Below are 23945 nucleotides of genomic sequence, written 5' to 3' on the forward strand. Positions count from 1 at the left end.
CACCTTCTCCATGCACGTCGCAAATGTCCCGGCCTACTGCGGCAGCCTTTTGACCTCGAAAAGAAGAGCAGGTGTCGAAAAAGTTGATTTTTTCCTGGGTATTCCATTTCTAAGTCTCAAAACTAATAAGCAATTAAATAATTAAAATATATAATTAAGGGGTTAGGCGTAGTCAGAGGCCCGAAAAAATGATGATTTTCAATAATATTTTTTTTTTTTGCTAGTCAATTGATTTATTTTACAAAAATAAAAACATAGCATTAATACATCATGTTTCAACTTTACCTTAGCAATTTTCCAAAAACAAAAAACCGACAATTAATTGTTTTAAAAAACGGATTTTTTTGAAAAAAAAAAACAATTTAAAAAAAAAAAAAAATCCTTTGATCAGGCACGAGTTTTTTATGTTTTTCAAAGCAGTATAAATTTTATTGAAATCTACCAAGCGGTTTTTAAGTTACAGTGATCACCAGTTCAAAAAACATAGTTTTGAGAAAAACGCATTTAAACTTTTGCTGTCTGCTACGAGCGCCCTTTGTTAATTGTTGAATAACTCGAAAAGTATTTCTCGGATTCACTTCAAATTTTCACACAATATTATATTAAATTTTAAGATATTATACCTTAAGGCACGTAAAATTCGAATTTTTGGGGAAGGTAGAAAAAAAAAGTGTTTTTTCAAGGAAAACAAAAACTCTTCAACTGGGTAAAAAAGTCGCTTAAAAAAGTTTTTGGATGTTTTCTAGTTCACATAGAAGATAATTACATCAAAATTAATAATCTTTTTTTTTTTGTTTTCAGAAGAAAATTGCAAGTTGTATCTTATACAGAAGTTGGATACAGGCGCTCTGGAAATCTATTGATAACTCGGCTTACAATATATTGTTGGAGATTGTACAAATTTTTTTTTTTTAGTTCAAATATATATTAAACTATCCCTAAAACTTCATTTGGCTAATTGTTTTTTTTCTCATCCTACAACGCTTCGCGAAAACTACTGAATTTAGGACATCTAATTGGCCCGCCGGCCTTAAGAAAATGCAAAAAACAAAATAACCATTTTTTTTTAAATTTTCACTAACCCCTTAACATAGTTTTGTAGAGCCGAAAAAATTTTATCGAACCCCTTCTTACCCTTTGCCAAACAGCAAATAAATCGTTGTAAAATAATAGAAAATATACGCTATGAACTTATTCCCCACCCCAATAGCAAATATCATTTCAAAAAACTGAGTTCCACGAAGCCGACATTTTTTTATTTCCTCTTGGTAAGATTCATGTAACGACTCATTTGGATTTATATTCGGCCGAGGACTATCTTCCGCTTTAAGAAAAAAGTGTGGTGATTGTAAATTTCCATTCATTTAAGAAAGTGCCCGTAGATAAATGCGTAAAAAATAATCTCACATCAAAAAAATACCATAAATATGAATATAGAGCATCACTTTAGAGGCTTTCGCCTTCCTGGTGGTCGCCTAACCTTCAGAACCGATGAAAGCAAGCCATCTGCAGCCGTCTAGTTACCGATAAAGGTAGTAAGAATTTTTGGCTTTTTTTTTGCTTTTGCGCTTGTCTTGATCCAGCCAATCACATACAACGAGTCTGATTAACGGCGATGGGGCGGTGCTATTGCAATTTTTAATATGATTCTCTCATTTACTCCGACTATACTGGCTTAACAGTTACCGCTCCTCCAAATTGAGATCGCCTCAAGTAACTGCCGTTATATTTCAGCATTTAGTAACTCTCTGGCGATTTTTAGATATGTACATTCATAGGGAAAGTTTGAAACATTTTAGATGCATGTTTGTTGTTAATTTTTTTATTTTTACTTTCGTTTATTTTAATATATTTCATTAAATAATATACTTAACACAATATTTTTAGTTTTCCAACATAGGGGGCAAAGGAGCAATAAGCACACGTACACGTACATATTTAAGTATTTAATACCAGCGTGAGAGTGCACACACAAGTGTGTCACTCTCAGGTAGCGATGTACATTTGTATGTAGTAGGTATTTATGTAGCTGTGGAGTCATTATGAGCGTATCTTTGCATGTTTTTGCATTTATTTGTTTTCAAATATATATGTATTTATACCGTTGGTAAACGTAGTGGGGTTTGGGTGGGTGGAATTAACTGTATACTATGTGCATATGCCAACAAAAAAAAAACTCCATCAAAAATACTAGCTATTTTTTTTTAACATCATCTCAAAAAGAGCTTAACTTATGTCTCAGGGTAGCGGCAATATGAAGTACTCTCCACCAATTCACGCGGTATCCACTCCTCGTATAAGGGCAAGCGATTCTTCAGTGTCTCCACTTCACGCAGAATGCGAACAACATTGCCACCTATCAACTTTTTGATGGCGGCATTGCCCCAAACACGATCGCGTGCCAACTCAGCGAGAAGAAAAGCATAACTCTTGGGCGCACCACCCAGTCCAATATGATCAACGCCGGCTACCTTGCGTACATAATTAATGGCATTGATAGCTTCGCGTACAGAGAAGCGACGTTCATCACACCGTTCCAAATTCAGCATAATAACGCCACCATTATCCGACAGCAAGCTGGCGAGGCAATGCATCCGCACATGTGGGAAAAGATGTAAGGCAACGTATTAATGGAAATCGTGGAAGGCACTTACCTTAGGACACGATCGGGTATGGAGGCTACGCTTGAACTATTGCAAACCGAAATCGGTACAGCGTTTAAAAGCAAAACGGGTGCTTTGGCGGTGTGCAATGCGGTCACCATAGCCGCCTCTGACAATTGTGAAATCTCAATAAGCATGCCCAATCTGTTCATCTCGTAAAGTACCGTCTGAAAGTGAACGCCTATGTACGTGCATACTAAAGTTACCAACTGGTTAAGTGCAGACAAACCTTTCCAAACTCATTGATGGAGTGTGTTGCGTTTTCCTCGAATAAGTAGTCGTGACTGCGTATGCAGGCAGCTGCCCAGGGTGTTGTACACTCCAAGCTCGTAATCGATACAAAGCGTGTGCCCAGCAAATACATTGAACGCAGTACTGCCAGACTGGCGCCCAACGTATGGCCACCACCAAGACCCAACATTACGGCTATTTCACCTCGGATATGCGTCTGTTCCATTTCGTCTGCGGAAAGCACAATGTGCAGGGCATCCGTATTTGCTGTAATTCGACGTGCCTCATCGATGCCCTCCAGCGCCAACTGCACTGCATCCAAATACTGCGCACCACACGGCACTGAAATTGGCCAGAATACTGCGCCTACATGATTGCGACGCACCTCGCTTAGCATACTACTGCTGCGGTTGACAACATCACGCATCGGTGGCTGCCAAGAGGAGCCTTCAATTAGCGGCGATTCGGCCAGCAAGCGGCGTATAAAGGCAAGCCGCGCCTCCAACAATGAGGAAGAACGCAACTGCAGCGCCAATGGAATGCCACCTGCCATGGCTATGCACACCAGCATTATACCGAGCACAACTATCAGTCGGCGACTACGCGTCGATCGGCTTGGCTCACTGCCCGCATCGCTGCACGCGCTCATTTTATAAGAGGCGGCAGCTATAGCGCCATTCTTTAATTTCTCACTGCCAAGTTTCGTAATCTCAGGCGGTAGTTCAATGTCCGCGATCTCTGTGAAGACAAAACATTGCTGCTTGCAATGTGGTTGATGCTCGTGTAATGGCGGCTGAAGCTCGTGCGGGTGTGCGAGTTGTGCAGGCGGTGGTGGTGGTGGTGGTGCAGGATTAAGTAGGGTGGTGAGTGCAACTTGCTGATGTTGTTGATGGTGCTGATGGTGCTGGTGCTGATGCTGATGCTGTGGATACTGATGCTGCTGATGATGGTGTATGGCGGCAGCGCATACTTCTATGTATTCACGATTTGGCACTGGATTCATGCTACTGCCATTGATTGGGTGACTAGGCTAGAATATTGCAATTAAATTATTTTAGACGGCTGTAAGCAATAAGCATTCAGTTACTCAGCACGTACTTTTGGCTCTGGAAGTTTCAATTTTAGTTTTATTAGCAAATTTAATTGGTTATTTACCAACAAGTGAATTAAATTCAGGAGCACTTACCTACACTTTTTGATATGAAGAAAAAGCTTTATTGATTTTTCATCTGACAAATGTCCTGCTCCTGCGCAATGGAGAGACGCGTGAAGTATTTGCAAAAGGACAAATACAGCTTTTCGTCATTTTGTATGGAGCTTGGAAATTGTTTAGAAACCTTGAAAACTTGCTTTATACACTAGCACTCTACTGACTTTTAAAATGGCATACGAAACGAAGAGATGCTAGAAAAAAATGCATTAACAGTGAAAAATCTATCGATTTTACATATCATAGGCCAAGACTTGCTATTAATTAACTCATACATAAAATTTGTTTAAAATTGTTTGCATATTTTGCAAAGATCGACTTCCAACCGTCGGAATTAGTTGTTCCGTTTCAATTCCATTTCATTCTCTAAATATGTTCAATAGAACTTCGGCGCCATTGTGAATAAATACTCAAGGCAAGAACAAGAAAAGGCAATCATCTGTTGTAAACAAACCATTGCACGTGCATTTTTATACTCAAGTGTATTTATTTCTTATTATTTTATAAAATGCCCGAAATCGAAGGCTATAAAGGTAATTAATAACTACAAACAAACCAAATCGAAACTGAGATTAAATTTTCTTTTAGTGGTACCCCTCCGTCTCACTGCGGACCGGCCTCTGGAGCTCTGTCCACAGATTTTCATGCGCGAACACTTCATACGTCTAGAAGACGTAAACAAACCTAAAGGACGTACTCTCTTCTTACTCAACGTGCCACCTTATGTGACGGAACAAAGTCTGAGTGTGTTCTTCCGTAAGAGTGTAGATGTACCGAATAAAGTTAGCTTCGCTGAGCGACCAGGGCGAAACGAAAGCGAAATGTGGCAACAAAACCAAATACCGTTTAGCAGCTCGACGGTACCATTTAAATTCAAAGTAGCTTATATAGTATTTCAGAAAAGTACTGGCGTTCAACGTGCTTTGGAAGTGAAAAGCATTGACTTGTTTAACACCGATGGCAGCAGTGTGCTAGAATCGGGTATGGAATTGTGGCACACAGAGTACAATAAACGTTTATTGGATGAGATAGAAGAGCAAGCACGCATTGACAAGTATATGGAAGCTTATGATGAACGTGAGAAAAATGCTTTGGAAGCGGCTAAAAATTCAAAGGCAGACGCTGATGGTTGGGTGACTGTTGGCAAACAAGGACGCGATGCCGGCTTTGAGCAGAAAGAGTCTGTAATAGGGCGCTTGGAAGAGAAGATAGTGAAAGGCAAGAAAAAGAGGGAATTAGAAAACTTTTACACGTTCCAAATACGCGAATCTAAGATGAAGAACATAATTGAACTGCGCAAGAAATTCGAAGAAGACAAGCAAAAAATTGAAGCACTGAAAAAGACGCGGCGTTTTAGACCATTTTAATACTGATGAAGAGCTAATAAAATTAAAATGTAGGTGTTAGTTTTTTATTTTTTATTTGTAAGCGAAATAAATTACATAAATCATAGCTTAAACCTAAATTACTCAGACGTTTTTATTAGCTTTTATAACTATATCCATAAGCTCATGGGAAGGAAGCGTTTCTAGCACACACAAGAGTTGCGGTATGTTTCCGTACATACAATTGGCTGAAGTTGGCACCTGCACTGCTTGTGCCAGACGCTCCATACTCTTTTGATAGGCTGCATCTTTCGCAGGGTCTACCTTATCAGCTAACAAGCGTGCTACATAAGCTTGCAGAGGTCCTACAATTTGTGCCAGATGTTGTGCGTTCAAGGCTGTCGGTGGGCCCGAGTTAACTATCTGCAACATAGTTTGCAACAGCCATACATGCAAATTACTATAAGTTGAACGATTCGAGAACAAAGGTGCCAGCACTACCCAACGTATTAGCCCAGCCAAAGGTGTAACAACAGGCATTGCAATAGCACCACTCGGCAACGCCAAGGGCTGCTGAGACGCCAAACACAAGGAAGAGTTTTCACTTATCCATTCCGTGAACACGTCTAACAAAGCATCGGGTGGTGGGGTCAACGCACCAGTTTGATCATTCATATACAATTCTGCTACGGCAGTCATAAGATTAGCTGCAAAGTGTGGTGCAACCATAGGCAGCTGTTTAAATTGCTCCGAGGTTTTCCGTGAAAATGTAATAAAATCACTGACTAAACTCTGTGCCACTTCCAAGCTTGGTTGACTCGTGCAACCTACTTGTTGCATCCAAGTACCTGCCGATGAAAGGAGAGGAGCTACCGATCCAGAAACTCCGGTGCTAATTAAGCGACACAATATTTTAGAACGTTGCGGCGTGAGATTGCTGCCAAAGAGGGAAAGAAACACAACATTTCGTGTAGCATCCGGTCCCGGCTGAGAAAAAAACTCAATCAGAACGAGTATAAGTTGAAACTCTTGAAAAGAGTTCATTTGCGTCCCACTAAATGGTTGACCTTTGCGAACGTCCATTGCATCCTTAGGACGCTCCATAAACACAAACTCTGAGATAAGTTGAATGGCGAAATTTTGTTTACTGCGACTCACAACTATGCTCTCTGAAAATGAAGAAATTAAAGCGTAGAATAAATAACATCTGCAGTGTGATTTGTGAAAAACGTCCTCTACCTATACGTGGCAGCGCCTCCTTTGCACAAGCCGGGAAATCCAGCTTACGCAAATTGTGTTTAAAATCTGCTTGCGACATATTGACTCCTTAGGCGCATTAAAAACAATTTGTTTATCTGTCATCCAAAAAATTAAAACTTTTTGAATTGTCAAAGGCGGAAAGTGAGGAGCTTATGTATATCGATTGTAAACACAAGTAGGTTCGTTCGATTTCATTTGCATCAATAATTTTTGTACAAATAATCGACATTGTATGAGATCCACTTAAGAAATGTTTGCAATAAAATTATACTAATTTTCATTAATACTTCATATGCATTTTTTTTAAGGAACAATCAACATAACATACGTAAATAAGCTAAACATTTTAAAATACAAATTTTTAAATAGGAAATAAAAACTAAAATAGCACAATGTTACAGACACGTCCACAATAATAAGATAATTTAACATTGTTGCATCTATAATTCGGACACAAAATTGAACAATGTGTGTCTTGTGCTAGTTATCATAATAGGCAGACGTGAAATTAGTATTGGGGCATAATCAAAGCAAAATCTGTAACATAAAAAAAATTTAATTAATTACTTTCGCTTCTTAATTTAGTTTTTTATTTCATAAAATTTTATGAAAGCTAAATTTCTTCAATAAAACTGAATTTTCAAAACTATGTTGTTAATTTACATACTTTCATTCAACATGAATAATCCGGGCACTCCAATACTGTATTATGATAGAATTACAATTTTCCGTTAATAAAATAGGTATGTTGTTTTTATTAAAGAAGAAACTGGTTGTTTCTGTCGTACTTAAGTAATATTTCAACCCTCCGTTGGGCACCCGGGTCTGGCCAGACAGGTCTGGATATCCAGGGTGCCCGACCTTTGACGTAAATTCAACATATTTTTATTATAGCTAACGACTTGAGCTTCCAGGTGGTTTCATAAAATTGATTTTCTATAGATTTATGGATATAACCTATTAGAGAGAATCCTCCAAACAGGACGAAAAAAAGGATTAAAAAGTTTCACCTTCGGTTGGGAGCTCGGGTCTTGCTTGGTATATTATCTTGTGAAAAAAAAATTTTCATCATTTCATATATTACCATACATTTCATTGCAATCAACTTTTTCTTATCTTCTTCCAAATGAATCAAACTAAAGTACAAAACCAAAAAAAAGTCCTTTTTTCACAAAGCGATTATTTTTGCTTCTGTACAAATGAAAGAGGTAAGAAATTGAAAATATATGCAATCTTAAAAATGAATAATAAATGGGGTGAATTGGGCATATATTCCCATACAAATGCATGTAAATACATAGGGGTCTGGTCAGACCTGGATGCCCAACCGAAGGTTTTAAAATATATGTACAACGGAGGGTTGAAGATCATAGACTTCACACTTTTTCGTGTCATACTGCTATATTTCTTATTTTTTAAATCAAATAAAACACTAATCATTCATTCATCCTTTTTAATGAATTTATGCTAATATTGTGTGCATTTCTGGCTTTCCACGTAGTTTTATTTATTCTTTCTCTTCTTCTTCTTTCCTTTTATTTATTTTCTGTACCGACGTCACGGTCCTGGCATGGCGCGATCTCGAACTGTATCATATTTAGTACTGAATTGTATTTTTTGAATTAGTTTACCATTTAATTCCCTTTGCAAAAGCTGTATAATTTTTCAGAGAAGGGGACTGTTAAGCACTTTCTCTATAAATGTCCAGGTTCGGCAGCTAGACGATTAAGATCACTGGGTGCTCCTTTCTTCAACAGCCTGGGGCAGTATTTCAAGCTAAGTCCCTTGAACCTTTTTCATTACAGCTACACTACTGATTGACTGTAGATGTTTGCCATTTGGAGGTATTAAATAGTACCAAAACGGCGCTTTAGTACTACTTAGTGAGTGCCACACTGATACTTCAACCATTTCACCTGCCTACCTACTGATTTAACATGACAAAAAGTCATCCTTCTTCTTAAACGGCGAATCCATGCTGGATGTTCGCGATTACCTACAAATGTCATTATGATCTTAGTCTTACGGTTGTCAGATCATATTATTAATGACGTCGTTATATTTTTGTCTGTTTTTCGCTGCTGCTGTTAGTTTGCTTCTTCAAATAAATCTTTTCGTTCAATTTTACTTTTGTGAGCCAATTCTTCGAGAATGCTTTGTTACCCATAAAACAATTAATTTGCACACAATCTGACAACTTTCTGAAAACAAATATTGTTCTGTCGTACATTTTGATGCCCTTCAAGTGAATTCATCGAACACAGCTTGTGTTTTCAATCCATTTTTTTTAGTCTCTGAGCATCCCTTTGCTTCGAATATCCCACTACGTTGCTAATTACGTGCAACATGTTGTTTGCCCGGCTGTAGTTTGATGAATAATTTTCTCTGCCGTTTAAAATTAATTTCTGGCAATATTCATCCAACTAGTTAACTTAAAAATGAGTACAGCTGTTGTAACTCAGCAGCGGCCCCTAGGCTTTATTGGTTTGCATACGGAATTTACAGTAGGTATTTTAAAACATGGAAAAATGTGGCTATACCAACAACTCTATACAACTTTTAGAAAGCACTCAACGAAGCATTCCAAAAAAAGGACGCTCAAATATTGCGCGCCTCTTACGAATCCTTCGGCGCTAACACTGATCATGATAAGAAGTCGCCTATGGATCAAGCTTTTCGTGAAATGCTACTATTCCACCTGAGTGACAATGTTGAGAAGGTCGGCGCTCTGGTGCGGCTATCAGTTGACGCTGTGCGCGTAGAAATTGTCTCAGTGACCATACCAGTTGTGCTGTTGGGTGACATCTTCGACGCAGTCACGCTGGATAAGTGTGAACAAATCTTTAGTTTCGTTGAAGAAATGGTTGAAGTGTGGAAGGAGGATATATTCTTCTCATCTTGCAAGAATAATATACTGAGAATGTGCAACGATCTCTTACGGCGTTTGTCGCGCGCACAGAATACTGTTTTTTGTGGACGTATATTGCTATTTCTGTCCAAATTTTTCCCTTTCTCCGAACGTTCAGGATTAAATATTGTATCGGAATTCAATTTAGACAATGTCACTGAGTACGGCGTGGATGGCAAAGACCTGGACGATACTGTGGAAGATACCGTGGAGGATATTCCTATTAAAATTGATTATAATCTGTATTGCAAATTTTGGTCATTACAAGACTTTTTCCGCAACCCGAACCAGTGCTATAGTAAAGCACAATGGAAAATGTTCCAAGCAGTGAGTAGTTATTTGTGGTCATTTATAACTAATCATTAATTTTATTGTTTTGTATTACCTTAAAATTTGCCATTAGCATGCAGGTACTATATTAGAAGCGTTCGACAGTTTCAAGTTGGAGGAGCCACGGCTAAATAGCGCGGCAGAAAAAACTGAAAGTGCTGTTACGGCAGATGATTACTTAGAAAGTATGAAAATGGAACTGAGTGCCGCCGATGTTTCAGTGGACACGGATAATCAAAATTCAAGTGAGGGAGATCAGATTGTGCGGCAGTCAGATCATTTCTTTGCGAAGTTTCTAACCAATCCGAAATTGCTGACACTTCAGTTGTCCGACTCTAACTTTCGACGCTCAGTCTTAGTACAGTTTCTGATTCTCTTTCAGTATTTGCAATTAACCGTAAAGTTTAAGACGTAAGTTGAAAAAGTAAAAAAAACGCAAAACGTGGTAATTCGCATTTTAATAAAATTTCTTGTAGTGAATCAAACACACTAACTACTGCGCAAACGGACTTCATCAAAGAAACCCAAGCAAAGGTATATAAATTGCTCGAAGAGACCCCACCGAATGGAAAACGTTTTTCCTGCACGGTACAACATATGTTAACGCGCGAGGAAATGTGGAACAACTGGAAGAATGATGGATGTAAAGAGTTCCGCAAACCCGATGAAGCTGAGGCAGATAATAGCACAAACAAGGATGCAGGAAACGCTGATGGTACGCCTGGGAAACCACCTGCAGCTAAGCGTTCCAAACGCACACTTGGTGATAGTTTGCGAGAAGCTCATCGCAATGGTAAATTCTTTCTGGGCAAGTGAGTAGTACATATATGTCCATAAATAAAATACAGTTTTAACGAGCTCAATTGTTTAGTGATGTCTTGACACGCCTCTGGAACTACTCGCCAGATAATCTGCAGGCCTGCAAGAGCGAGGAACGCAATTTTTTGCCACATGTTGAAACATTTCTCGAAAATCCGCATGAAAAGAATGATCCATCATTTGAATGGCGCGCACTCCGTTTACTAGCCAGGCAGTCGCCACACTTTTTCACATTCTTAAACTCACCATCATATAAAATAGCTGACTATCTGGAGGGAGTACGCCGTCGTTTAGCCAAGGATCGTATAGATAATGCCAAGGCGGCTATGAATGCCAACAACGCCGCATTAGTTGGTAGCAATTCAACTGCCGATACTGTTAATGCGACCGAATCTAGTAGCGAGCAGGGATCGAACACCCAAGAAACAGAGGGTGAACCAGATGCGGATGGTGTTGGTGACGGTGAAGGTGAAGGGGAAAATGACGGTGACGGCAGCGGTGATGGGGACGGTGATGCAATGTTAACCGAAGATGATGTGCAAGGAGACTTGGACAAAGGCGATGATGATCGCAATGCACACACCAAACCGATGACGGCCTCCAGAGAACAAATAGAGGAAATTGCGCCACTCATTGGTGATGACTGGAAAAAATTGGGCAAAAAATTAGGGTACACTGTTGATGAGCTGCTATACTTTGAGACGGAACATCCAGATCGTGATGGTGGCTGCATCGCAATGCTTAGTAACTGGTTCGCCGATGACGATGACGCAAGTCTCGATAATTGGGCTTATATGCTGGAAGGTTTGGAGATAAATGCCGCAGCAAAGGCGGTAAAAGCGCTCATAGACCGACTCACACCCAAAGAGGACAAAGTGGAGGTGCTATCAGATTAGGACGAAACAATTTAAATAGTAATCTTAAGTGTGAACTCAACTGATGTTATAAACAGAACTCGGTGTTGATTTAGTTTATGTTTTAATAATATTCCAAAAGTCAAGTTTACAATAATAATTTATCACATGTACAGGGTGTGAATGCCTTCCACTGTCTACATTAACATTAGTCGTCATCTAAATTCTTGGCAGTCCATGCAGACAATTGGCCTTATGTTGAGAGCACCCTGAGCCAGCTGGTCAACGATTCTGTAAGCGGAGCACCAAAACTTGATCGTTGTTAGTTGCTATGAAATTAAATGTTTAAAAAGGTTAATTTTTAATATGTTGGCGTCCACCGATCCTGGTCTATCTCCTTCGTGGCGGCGCCTGACCCGGCTTCGGCTTGTTGTGTATCATATTGGCGCAGCGTGGAATATGACGCTCAGCGGCTGACTCATTGAAACGGCGCGAGCAATGTGGACACTGAATGTAGTCGGGGTTCTCCGAAGGTGGCGGTGGTGGTAAATCGCTCAGCTTGCCACCACGAGCCAAGTGCGCCTGCACCTGCTTGGCTGCTCTTATGGCTTGTATAAATTCTTCGTGCTTCCTGCGCCAATTATTCTTCTTCATGCTGACGGGCTTGCCACTTACAGCAGCAGCACTCGAGTAGGCGGATTTGTTGTTGGCGCTATTGCGATATTGGCCCTTTTTCTGATACTTCTCGGCGTCGGTGCCGCGCAAACGATGTCGAGCCGCATCGAAGATCTTGCGCTTGGTATGCACCATTTTCTCGCATACTTTCTCATGTTTTGCTAGCCTTTCAGTATTGAAATGGCGATTGCAGTATTGACACAGTCCCATGTTGGTTAAATCTATATCAGCAGCGGGCTGCATTCTCATGGACTGCAAAAATAAAGCAAATTATGAATTGGCATTTTTAGATGGCGTCTATTAAGCCCTACGGCCACACTTACTGCAGCAGAAGCCATATTTCCCGAAGTTCTTGGCGGTGTCTAAAAGTCGATAAGGAAAAAAAATTAACAGAGAATTTTAGTTTTTCAATAAATGAAACGTCGTAGAAAAGTCATTTGGAAAACTCAAGTCATGCCCAACAGCAACTTTGTGACAATGCCTACCTTCGTATTTGGTGCTGCAGTGGGTTTTGAGCTTCTCACGGTGGAACTTGTTGCAGGCACTGGCGTTTGTCGTGCAGCAGTAGCTGATGCATTTGCCGAACGTTTGGCGGTATGTGCCACCACTGCTGGTGCCGGCGTGGGTGATTTCTTCGTCACTACCGGATTTAACTTGAGGCTGTTGGATGATTTGGCGCGCCCCACAACGTTATTCCTATTATTGTTGCGGTCTTCTGGCGAGTGCAAACCCAAACTGAGCGATGACATCTCTTTGCTGAGCGCATCGGTATTTCCGTTTTGCAGCCGCTTCGGTGGATTTCGCGCATGTGTGGAAACATTGTTTGCATTGGACACAACGCGCATTCTAACTGTCGGCGTGTTGCCATTCTTCGTTTGATGTAAATTTTGTATGGCGCCACCGGTCTGGCGAGCAATAGGCGACGGCGCCTTGGTCGTAGCAGCGATTGGTTTAAGCGGATTGGCGCGATCAATGCCAGCACCACGACGTCGTTCATCGAACATTTGGCGGACCTGCAGCAGGGACGGGGAGAAAGTAAAGAAGTATTTACATATGTATGTGAATAAGAAATTCGAAAGTGTGCTTATGTATGCATATCTGTGGCTGCCTACCTTGCCGTTTGTAATGCGTTTTGCGCCAACGACTTCATCCGTAGTGCCGGCACCCTCGTCAGTCATCTCCAAGCGCCTTTGCTCACGCTCCTGTTGCTGTTTTTGCTGGAAACGCATCTGCAAAAAATATGTATAGAAAAAAGCGTTGTCAATATTTTAAATTAATTTCGATTTGCTTCACAACTCCAGCCTTTAGTGACGTCTGTTCTGTGTACCAAGGCGAAATTATTAGATTAAGGAATTTTTGGAATTAATTATAAATACGCCTTGGCATGTACGCAGTGTGATTCTTCAAAGTGCATGCCAGTTAATGTGAATATAATACGTTTCCGATGTGACGCTACGATGAGCCACTAATCGATTTTGATAAAACTCACATCTAACGATGAGTTGAAGTTCGTTGGCGGCAGCTGACTGAGCGCCTCAACTAATCTGCGCCCCGCCCACGAATCGCTAAGCTTGACCGGCGGTATCAATTGATCGTGCAGTAAATCGATATTTGGACTCAAAGTCGCCATGTTGTTGTTTCAAATAATAAACTCCTATCTGCAGCATATACGAATGTGCATACAAATACCAAATTCCTCTCTCTTAATCCGCAGGCGCTATCATACACAGAGGTATACGAATTTCGCCGCTGTTGTATTTGAGACATGTCCTTCCGCCAGACAAAGCAACACTAACTATGAGGATAACTCAGCAAAGCGTTGTCTCTCACTGCCCAATGGGCAAGCAAAACATTTACACGATTTAACTCATTATTACTCACATGTTTTTTGGCCGCTGGCAAGGCACTTCGCCCAAACCCACCCCGTGAATGACCAACAACTTCTTAGTAATTAGCAACAACAAATTATACAAAAATATCTGCTAACTCAAATAATCGCCATTCATGCATGCGACCGTCACATATTAAATCACAGTACATACACAACGCTACCGTTAAACTTACATTACATTCACATAAGTACATACAAGGTGAAGTCCAAAATAAACAAGACGGAGCTAAAAATAGGAACGACAGGAGCTTCGGAGATAACTTCGAGCTTATTTATTCAAAATAGACCCCTCGGACCTCGAGTTTTTCAGGTCATTGACCGGGATGTCCTTCAGGATGTCGGTACAAGTCTTTTGGATGGCCTCTACGGGCGCAAAACGTTTTCCTTTCATGGCCAAATACAATTTTCCGAATAGGTAGAAGTCACAGAGAGCTAAATCAGGCGAATACGGTGGGTGATTGATGATTAAAATGCGATTTCTAGCCAAAAAAATCAGTCACAAGAGTGGATCGATGAGATGGTGCATTATTATGCAATAAGCGCCAGCGACGACATTCATCGGGAGACTCTTACCACCTTCTTAAGCTCTCGACCCCCGAATGCCGTTATCGGATTCCAGATGAAGAGCTCCAACTTTCCCGAGAGTAACCTTGGCACAATTACGTTCTGGATACTGTAGCAGGTTAAACTCCTACCTATCCAGAATCAACCCCCAGCATGTGAAGGCAGCCCGCACGACACTAACCACCTTTACACATGCCCTATCAAACCCACTCATCTAACACCTCTCTCCCTCTGGACCCAACCTATCGGAAACAGCAAATTTCCTGGGCCTACAGTTAGATAAGCTAGACCAAGACGACCGGTGATTACACTACACTGACAGGGCAAAGTTAATGCTACAATAACGAATGCGATGCAATAAACGCTTCAAAACGCCAAGATAGAAAATTGCATTGACGGTTTGTCCCATTGACACGAACTCCTTGTGGACAATTCCCTTGGAATCGCAAAACCAAATGAGCATCGACTTGATTTTTGACTTCTCCCAACGCGATTTTTTGGGCGGTGGCTCGTCTGGGGCCTTTCATTCGGCACTTTGACGCTTAGTTTTAAGTTGATGTTGGAAACACAACGTTTCATCACCAGTTCCACTGTTATAAAAGAAGTTCTCGTCTATTCTCCCCTCTTTAATGAGGTCTTTCGATTGTTGAATTCTGAGCAATTTTTGGCCCTCCGTTAACTTGTGCGGAATGAAGCGAGCACAGACCTTTCGTAAGCCCAAATGATCAGTTAAATCAATGTTTTGGAGATATTCAACTCCGATTCCGTGAATTTCAACGATGATTTCGGTTCATTTTTGATAAATTTACGAACAAATTCCATTGGAGCTTTCGGTGATTACTGATTTTGGGCGGCTCGTATGTTGTCATTTATGTCCTCACAACTATCTTTAAAACGTGTAAACCACTCATGAACTCTGTCACGAGATAGACAATCATCGCCATAACTTTTTTTCATCCATTCAAAATGTGTCGGTAAACGTTTTACCGCTTTAAAAAATAAAATTGATATTACCTCTTTTTCCGAAACTCATTTTTGTACCGATGATACAAACATACTGACACTTTAGACGCAATAACTTTGCTTCCACTGCACCGAATGTCACCAAGCTTTCACTGGAAGTCAGCTAGAGATATAACTTCCAACGCACTAGCTCATTAAAAAGAAGGTGCCGTCGAAAACATTTTTATGACACCAGTCTTGTTTATATTGGACTTCACCTTGCACATATGGTATACATGTATATACACACATAACTTCCTTATGCGCGCAAAGCAGACGCACCAAAGGAATTGTCCAGCTAAGCGAGTCCGTTTTGTTGACGCTATCACTCCCACTCTGCGTTCACTCCCACCACCAACGCGTACACTAATGCAATAATACAATACGTAAATATGGACAACAACAAAATAGCACTTGTTAGAAATTTATAGCCGAATATTTTATGAGTACCGAAATGTCTGCTCGAGTGCTCCTCAAACTAGAATTCGCCTTCAAGAAATTGAACAATAACCCGTTGTAATGGCTGGATGCACCTTGTAAAGTATCTCGACCTTAGGCCAATCAATAAAATTCTTTGTGTCGCTTTGAAAAAACCCATTTAGCATATGAAAATTAGAAATCAAAGCACTAGCACCGTGAAAGTCCCTGCATACCTTCATCTATGAGTGCTTAAGTGGTTGTATTGTGCTTGTGCTTTCTTAATGTGCGCTTGTTCTGTGCCTGTGCGACGATGTCAATTCGAAATGTGTATTTACGTTGCTATGGTTGGGGCGACGAATGTGGCCCACACTAATGAGTCCCACGCTGTCATTGGCTTGACGTCAACTTCACATACACACAAACTGGAGGGCACTAAAGCCTGCTATAAAATTTAAAATTTTATTTTTTATTTTCCTTCGTAATACCTACATCAGGTGGGAATAATTTAAAATTGCAAATTTAATTAAAGCGAGTGTATTTTGTTGTAACCGCATAAAGTAGGTTTGTGATACTAAAGATTTTAGTGGATTCAATGCCTTCGGAACGAAGTTGTTCGCATCTGCAAATAAGTGTCCACATTATTTCTATACATTCAGGATATATGCTGATACTCGTATGTAAAGGGTGATCAATTTAGAGGTGTCTGGGTTTAAATTGAAATAAAACAACGAAAATTCGAATTGATTGATTGCCCAATTGTGTAGAATAATTCCTGACATTTATTTTCTAAAGATAATCCCTTTGAAACGGCGGCCGCCGTAGCCAAACGGGTGCATGAAACATAAATGGGTATAAGAAACACCAAAAATTATAGAAAAAGTTTTTTTCTAATAGCAGTCGTCCTTCGACAGGCAATGGCAAACCTCGGAATGTATTTCTGCCATGAAAAAGCTCCTCATAAAAAACAGAAAAAAAATACGAATATCTGCCTTTCCATTTGTGTGGAACAACATGAAGACACACATCACAAATAGGTGGAGGAGGACACCCCAAAAAGGGTGTAAGCGCCAATTATACGAGGTGAATTATCATTTTTCTCAAAAAATATTTATTTATTCATCAATTCCTATTTTATCTCCTTCAAAGTAGTCAGTCTCCCTCAGATATAATAAACTTGTGCCAGCGTTTTTCCCAATCTTCGACGCAGTTCTGATATGCACTTTTTGGTATTCTGTCCTTGAGGTCTCTCAGCGACTCGATTTTTATCTCCGCAATCGTTGTAAAACGCCGTCCTTTCATAGATGTCGTCAATCCTGAGAACAGGAAAAAGTCGCAGGGGGCCAAATCTGGTGAATACGTTGGCTGAGGCATGATATTTGTGTTGTTTTTGGCCAAATAATCTCTCACAAGCAAAGATGAGTGAGCAGGTCCATTATCATGATGCAAAAGCCATGAAGTTTTTTTCCACAATTCCGGGCGTTTTTTCCGTAATGCTTCACGCAAACGGCACATAACTTCATGGTAATACTCCTTATTTACTGTACGGCCTTGTGGTAAGAACTCCTGATGCACTACGCCATAGTAATCGAAGAAAACAGTGAACAAAAGCTTAACATTTGATCGAACTTGGCTCTCCTGGACTCTTCCATTGGGACGATTGAGCTTTAGTTTCGCTGTCATAACTGCAAATCCATGATTCGTCACCAGTTATGATGATTTTAAGCGAATCTGGATAATTTAACAATTCCTGAGCGATGCTCATGCGACGGTGTTTTCGGTAAAAATTCACTAATTTTAGAAGGAACTTCGCTGCCACACGCTTCTTGCCCAAAATTTTCAAAAAGATTGCATGGCATGAGCCAACGGATATGCCGACATTCTCAACAACTTCCCTAATTATGAGTTGACTATTCTCCATAACCATTTTCTTCACTTTCTCAACATTTTCATCGGTTGTTGATGTGCTGGGGTGTCCAGAGCGAGCGTTGTCATTCACATATTCTCGACCTTCTGTGGAAAGTTTGTCCCACTTGTAAACAATTTTTTGACTCAGAATACTCTCACCGTATGCCACTATCAACATGTCAAGTGTTTTAGAGCACTTAATTCCATTTTTTTGGTGCAACTTCTTTGATCATTTTTTTTTTCGATAGCAGAAAATCGCCGAACACTTGTCTATTTATGCCTCTCACAAATAATCTAAAAAATGCTATATTGCTAAAACCGTGCACATATCTTTGAGACGAGTGTATCAACATAAAGAAATAAAAAATTATCGAGAGTCGAATATATGTAATTACGTAGTCCGGAAAATTTGAAAATTCGCCTCATATTTTGAACACAGCTCGTACATATATATTTATTGTTTACATATACATAAATATGCACATAAAAGGAATAGGGGCTGGATTATATGGCCCCAAAGCAAAGATTTCCCAGCATCTTTCAGGTGGAAGTGTATGACATTTGTCTATGTGCAGAGATCAATGCAGATAGAAACATCCGGAATAAGCGGGAGCGGGAGTTGTTTCGAAAACTCCCACACACCTTCCCGTATGCAATACCATATCGACAAGAAGTATTAGACATCTCGGCCGGATGCAGCCGGAAGAAAAACACGCTCAGTCTACCCAGTTTCATCTTATGCGAATCGTAACGTAACTGTGAATGGTGAGCGCTACCGTGCGCTACTTCTTTTTGCCCAAAATGCAAGAGCTTGACTTGCATGACATGTGGTTTCAGCAAGACGGTGCCACATGCCACATAACATGCCGCGTAACAATGGACTTGTTGAGAGGCGAGTTCGGTAAACATTTTATTTCGCGTTCGGGACCTGTCAATTGTGAGATACCGGCCAAAACATTGCAAAGAGTGTGCCAAAATTGGACTAAGCGGATGGGCCGTTTGAAGCGCAGCCGCGGTCAATATTTGCATGAAATAATCTTCAAACATAAAATTATATGGACTGTACTATCGATTTAAATAAAAATTCATGAATTTTTCTGAATTTTACGTGTGTTTTTTAAAAAATTTTACTATAGCTCTTAAAAAATCACCCTCTATATGTACAAGAATACACAGCTAGGAACTTTGGTTTACTAGGTTGTTGTTATACAATATTTTTATAAAAAACTAAGGAAAAAAATTTGGCTAAAATTAATGCGATTGAGGCCGATGCCCGTTTTATTTTTAATTTTTTAATATTTTGTTTTTTATTAATAATGAACTTTTTACTTTGTGACACCCATATCTTTGTTGTAAGTAGCCAGTAAGAACAAGAGTTTATTGTTTTCAAATTGAATATAAATACGTAATTAAAAAAATAATTGGTAGTTTATTACTTGGAGCTCTTCACCCTAATGGAATCAGTGGAAATCATATCCAAAAGAGGGTTCAAGAAAGTCATCATCATCATCATCATCAAGTAGCGATTACAGCTCAGGGTGAGCTTTAGCTTCACCCACAATCCTCTTCCAATCTGCACGGTTCATAGCAACAGATCTCCAGCTCCTAACTCGTAGCTTTTTCAGGCCGGCTATGGCTTGGTCAAGCCAGGTTAACCTTGGACGTCCTCGGGCTCGGGTCATGAGACAATTCGTTGATAAAAAAGATTTTTGGGGGCGGCTATCTTCCACGCGCACAGTGTGCCCTAACCATCGAAGCCTTTGGGATTTAATGTATTTCACGACGCCTTCTCCCTGGCATAATCCAAACTAAAGTTAGGGAACACTGGAACGGTACAAGCGATCGTAATCACTCCAAAAAGTTGTTGGACTTCAATGCCAACAGAGCAAAATCTACTCTAACCCTAGGCAAAAAGGGCCTCATATTACTCTGAGACACGGACTCGTACCTACGAGAGTAGGAAGGCCTACAATTGCTCCCTCCGAAGGAGCTGGTTCGATTCCTCGGTATACTAAATGGATCCAAACTAAAGTCAGGGAACACTGGAACGGTACAAGCGATCGTAATCACTCCAAAAAGTTTTTGGACTTCAATGCCAACAGAGCAAAATCTACTCTAACCCTAGGCAAAAAGGGCCTCATATTACTCTGAGACACGGACTCGTACCTACGAGAGTAGGAAGGCCTACAATTGCTCCCTCCGAAGGAGCTGGTTCGATTCCTCGGTATACTAAATAATTATAATTAAGTAATTAGGTATGCATAAAGGCCCGTACAACCATTACCATTACCATAATTACTTGGAACCTTTACAATATTCAGCTTGGCTTAAAACTCGATGTTCGGTCATGTTCTAGTCATATCAATCAGACCTTAAGATTTGGATTTGTACAACAGTTTTTCAAATAAAGGTAAACAATTTTTCTTCTTCGTTTTTCAGCAGGCAACGTCGAAATGACGATAATTTCTTTGGTATAAAAAATATATTAGAAATTGTCTTTCAGTTATTGTAGAACTATATAAAGGGTCTTTCAAAAGTGACGCCTAGATGTCAGTAGTGATTAATTCCTAGATAGTATATTTTTTTTGTTTCATCTTTGACATATGTCAAGTGAAAATAGATGTATATTTTAGAAGATAGGTTAGCTTAGGTTGAACTGGTTGACTTGCAGTCACTTACAGACCGTTTCGGTCCATAGCGGTACTAGATGGAGTTCATTAGTTATGCGTTTTGAAATAGTCCACCCCCATGGTGCCTGTTTCTATTGCCAATTTAAGGAGACATTCTCAACCCATAGCTGAGAAATCTTCCATTTACATGATAGGACAACGCGTTAAAATTATTGAAACTGATTATTACGCGAAATTCGTGATTTTTCGGTGGAAATAATAATCCGAATGAGTTGACAATACAAAGGTTGATGAAAAAACTTCAAGAAACCGATTCTGTCGAGGATACAAAAAGGACTGGCAGACTAAAAACTGGACACTCTGTTGCAAATATTGCCGTTTAGTGCAAAGTGTTGTTGAACTTTGAACGTCGATATCCGACATCTCGACGTTCTCCACAATTAGGCGTTCATGAATCAACAATCAAATGATGCCATTTTTTATATATAATTGGTAAGAATCGTAGATGAATAGATGTCACAATAACCACATGGGTCCGTAGTGCTACCAGTGTTGTTGGGGTCGTGTTAAACATTGTTCGTGTTACATGTCTTAGCCAGTTTTAATAACCAGCTTAAACTTTTGTCAGCAATATCCTTCAGAGATGTAAAGTATACCGATCCCAGGCTGTTGTGATGAGTTCTGCTTAGAGCAGGGCAGTAGCAAAGGAGGTATTCTAACGCGTCCCTTTCTTCATCGCATAAGTTACACGCGTCGTTCTGTAACAATCTCATTTTAATTACGTGATATGGAGTGAGACAATATCCCGTCAGTACTCCATTCAATATTTTACATTCCTTCTTGGGAGTGATAAAATAAAGTTGCAAGTTCATAGCATTATTTGGGATATCCTGTTGGAGGGCGAGACTTCTTACATAGACTGTGCTTCCAGAATTAGGTTCTCGTCAAGTTCCGTTTTCAAAACTGAAAGTGAGGGATATATGTTCGACGTAATCATCCTAGGGAAGCGGGTGCCTGCCTTTGAAAGCTCGGCAACTCTCTCATTTGCGTATATTCCCTTGTGCCCTGACCTGGCTATTCTCGCAGAACTCGCCCACCTAAGTAACTAAAAAATTTGCACGCTTATGAGAAAAGTGTTTTAAACAAAAGAATAATATGTTATGGGAGGCTTGTCCGCTCAAGAGAAAAAAATTTAAAAAAATGCTTAAGAATATGTGGGATGTAGTGGAAAAAGTTCGCTTAAGAGAGATGTTCATTAGGAGACGGTATACTGTATATTAATTAGTTAATAATTATATATATATATAATTGGCGCGTACACCCTTTTTGGGTGTTTGGCCGAGCTCCTCCTCCTATTTGTGGCGTGCATCTTGTTGGTGTTCCACAAATGGAGGGACCTACAGTTCCAAGTCGACTCCGAACGGCAGATTTTTTATGAGGAGCTTTTTCATGGCAGAAATACACTTGGAGATTTGCCATTGCCTGCTGAGGGGCGAACGATATTTGAAAAAAACTTCTTCTTCATTTTGGTGTTTCACAGAGATTCGAACCTACTCTCTCTGTGAATTCCGAATGGTAGTCACACACCAACCCATTCGGCTACGGCGGGCGCCTAGTAATTATATAAATATACTACATTAATCATTTTCTTTTTGAATATCCTTTTTACTAAAACAAAAAAATGATTTTGAGTGATGGAAATCTTTATTTTGACCTTTACGCGCTCCATTCACTGTCTGCTTGTACACTGCAGCTCTCTAGTTCACAAGTTGACGTACGATGCCATTTATAAAAATTATAAATCTACCGATGGGGTGATTAATTTTGCGCCACCTTGCAACGTAGAAGTTCTGACCCAAGCATCTCGTCCAATTCGTAGCACAACCCTACTACAGTGATATCCTGCAAAGGGCGAGGCTTACAGTTTTAAATCGCCCACAAAGCGTATATCCATTTTATGATAAATATTTTTCATTTGACCTAATGTTGCAGCCATTAATTGAACAGTTTATAATCTCCTTGTTTCCATATCCCTATTGACTTGACTCGATGTCCCTGTTTAAAAGTCAACGAACTTCCTTCAATTCACTGTGCAGATTACGTAAATATGTAAATCATTGTATAAGTAAGCCGCATTCTCCTACTTTTTGAACTTCGCAACTACTAAATTACTCATTTCTTGTCATTAAAGTAGGTACAAAGTAACTGAGACATTTGGGTTACGCAACTCATTAATAACCTCCTACCTATAAGCGATGCTTAACCGCGCAAGGCTGTCTATGTCTCATATCCGTAAATAAATATATGTAATAATAAATATGTACGTTTGTATGTGCGCATGTTTACACACATGAATCTTTTAATCCGCTACTGTTGTACACAGGCACACATATTTTTAAGTTTGCTTGTGTGTATGTCCATTTAAGGAAAGTAACACAGACAGCCTGTTATCTTACCATTGCCAGCACTAGCGATATTTATTCATCAGCTGTAACAAATTTGTGTAGGTCTGCTATGATTTTCCGAAAAAGGAATAACTTTAATTAAATCGAGGAATGATTCATCACGATTATGAATTCATAGAGTTAGCAAGTAGACGGCTTATAAAAATAAATACTTGTACATATTTAGATATATATATCTTATATATATATATTTTTATGTGAATGTACACGAATAATATATGACTTTCAAATACACCTCTTAAAAGTGAACTGTAGCACACATCTAACATTCATAGGACGCCCACCTGAGATGTTGAAAATTGAAAAGCAAATCATAGCAAAAAACAGGCATTGAGCCTAAAGATAGCTGCATAATAAGTAAAGCAAATAAATAGGAAAACGCAAAAATTAGCAAATAGATACTGACATTTACTTAAGCCATAAGCACTAGTGGGTAAATACATCTGTTTCTATATATTCTTATACATATGCATGTATGCATTTGTATTCCGGCAACCGGCAATGAAAAGTAGTTCAATTTGATGCATTGATTGGAAAAATTTGGAAGGCATGCCATGACGCCGATTTGCTATCCACCACTTTGCGGTTCTACAATGCGGCTACAATGTAACAAAATTAAGCCATACATACATACACTTCTTCATAAGTTCATACCCTTCTTATATACTAAATAATACAAGGTGATGCTCGACGTTTACAATGCATGCATTGCTCAAAGCATCTTCCCCAACCTGTGGAAAATACAGAAACTGATGCTGATCAGTAAGGGTAAGGCCGACCCAGCGCAATCGTC

The 23945-nt window shown here is 39.7% G+C and overlaps 5 protein-coding genes across 13 annotated transcripts in view; 2 read left to right on the forward strand and 3 right to left on the reverse strand.

Annotated features, from left to right (window-relative positions):
• Nucleotides 1–1808: 1808 nt before the first annotated feature.
• On the reverse strand, nucleotides 1809–4283 carry LOC128859374 (dipeptidase 1). Of its 3 annotated transcripts, none has more exons than XM_054096379.1 (4): nucleotides 4085–4283; nucleotides 2893–4000; nucleotides 2655–2830; nucleotides 1809–2577 (listed from the first exon to the last, which is right to left on the reverse strand). In XM_054096379.1, the coding sequence occupies exons 2-4, from the start codon at nucleotides 3895–3897 to the stop codon at nucleotides 2232–2234; spliced, it is 1527 nt and encodes a 508-aa protein (XP_053952354.1). In that variant the 5' UTR covers nucleotides 3898–4000; nucleotides 4085–4283; the 3' UTR covers nucleotides 1809–2231. The 3 variants fall into 3 exon arrangements, with proteins under 3 accessions (XP_053952354.1, XP_053952343.1, XP_053952365.1); XM_054096368.1 differs by having other exon boundaries at nucleotides 4081–4283; XM_054096390.1 differs by lacking the exon at nucleotides 4085–4283 and having other exon boundaries at nucleotides 2893–3924; nucleotides 3993–4084.
• A 243-nt stretch (nucleotides 4284–4526) lies between these two features.
• LOC128859380 (ribosomal RNA-processing protein 7 homolog A) lies at nucleotides 4527–5484 on the forward strand. The gene is made up of 2 exons (XM_054096416.1): nucleotides 4527–4637; nucleotides 4693–5484. Exons 1-2 carry the CDS (start codon nucleotides 4613–4615, stop codon nucleotides 5469–5471), a joined length of 804 nt encoding a protein of 267 aa, XP_053952391.1. The 5' UTR covers nucleotides 4527–4612; the 3' UTR covers nucleotides 5472–5484.
• A 23-nt stretch (nucleotides 5485–5507) lies between these two features.
• On the reverse strand, nucleotides 5508–6844 carry LOC128859376 (integrator complex subunit 15). Its single transcript, XM_054096406.1, has 2 exons — nucleotides 6669–6844; nucleotides 5508–6598 (listed from the first exon to the last, which is right to left on the reverse strand). Exons 1-2 carry the CDS (start codon nucleotides 6745–6747, stop codon nucleotides 5574–5576), a joined length of 1104 nt encoding a protein of 367 aa, XP_053952381.1. The 5' UTR covers nucleotides 6748–6844; the 3' UTR covers nucleotides 5508–5573.
• A 2161-nt stretch (nucleotides 6845–9005) lies between these two features.
• On the forward strand, nucleotides 9006–11778 carry LOC128855267 (THO complex subunit 1). Its single transcript, XM_054090010.1, has 5 exons — nucleotides 9006–9193; nucleotides 9253–9924; nucleotides 10001–10338; nucleotides 10404–10739; nucleotides 10799–11778. The coding sequence occupies exons 1-5, from the start codon at nucleotides 9128–9130 to the stop codon at nucleotides 11640–11642; spliced, it is 2256 nt and encodes a 751-aa protein (XP_053945985.1). The 5' UTR covers nucleotides 9006–9127; the 3' UTR covers nucleotides 11643–11778.
• LOC128855268 (zinc finger C2HC domain-containing protein 1C) overlaps nucleotides 11708–23945 on the reverse strand; it is a 29188-nt gene continuing 16950 nt past the window's right edge. For 3 of the 7 annotated variants that reach the window (XM_054090014.1, XM_054090012.1, XM_054090013.1), the window contains 4 exons: nucleotides 13388–13504; nucleotides 12761–13288; nucleotides 12599–12637; nucleotides 11708–12527 (listed from right to left, as the gene is read on the reverse strand). In XM_054090014.1, the coding sequence (XP_053945989.1) occupies nucleotides 11991–12527; nucleotides 12599–12637; nucleotides 12761–13288; nucleotides 13388–13504 (1221 nt within the window). In that variant the 3' untranslated portion in view covers nucleotides 11708–11990. Of the gene's footprint in view, nucleotides 12528–12598; nucleotides 12638–12760; nucleotides 13289–13387; nucleotides 13505–13764; nucleotides 14069–14156; nucleotides 14258–16182; nucleotides 16510–23143; nucleotides 23163–23945 lie in introns of those variants that run through there. The other 4 variants (XM_054090015.1, XM_054090017.1, XM_054090016.1 and 1 more) reach the window with 4 other exon arrangements.

The sequence above is a fragment of the Anastrepha ludens genome, chromosome 2 (assembly GCF_028408465.1).
Source record: "Anastrepha ludens isolate Willacy chromosome 2, idAnaLude1.1, whole genome shotgun sequence".
Taxonomy (NCBI): domain Eukaryota; kingdom Metazoa; phylum Arthropoda; class Insecta; order Diptera; family Tephritidae; genus Anastrepha; species Anastrepha ludens.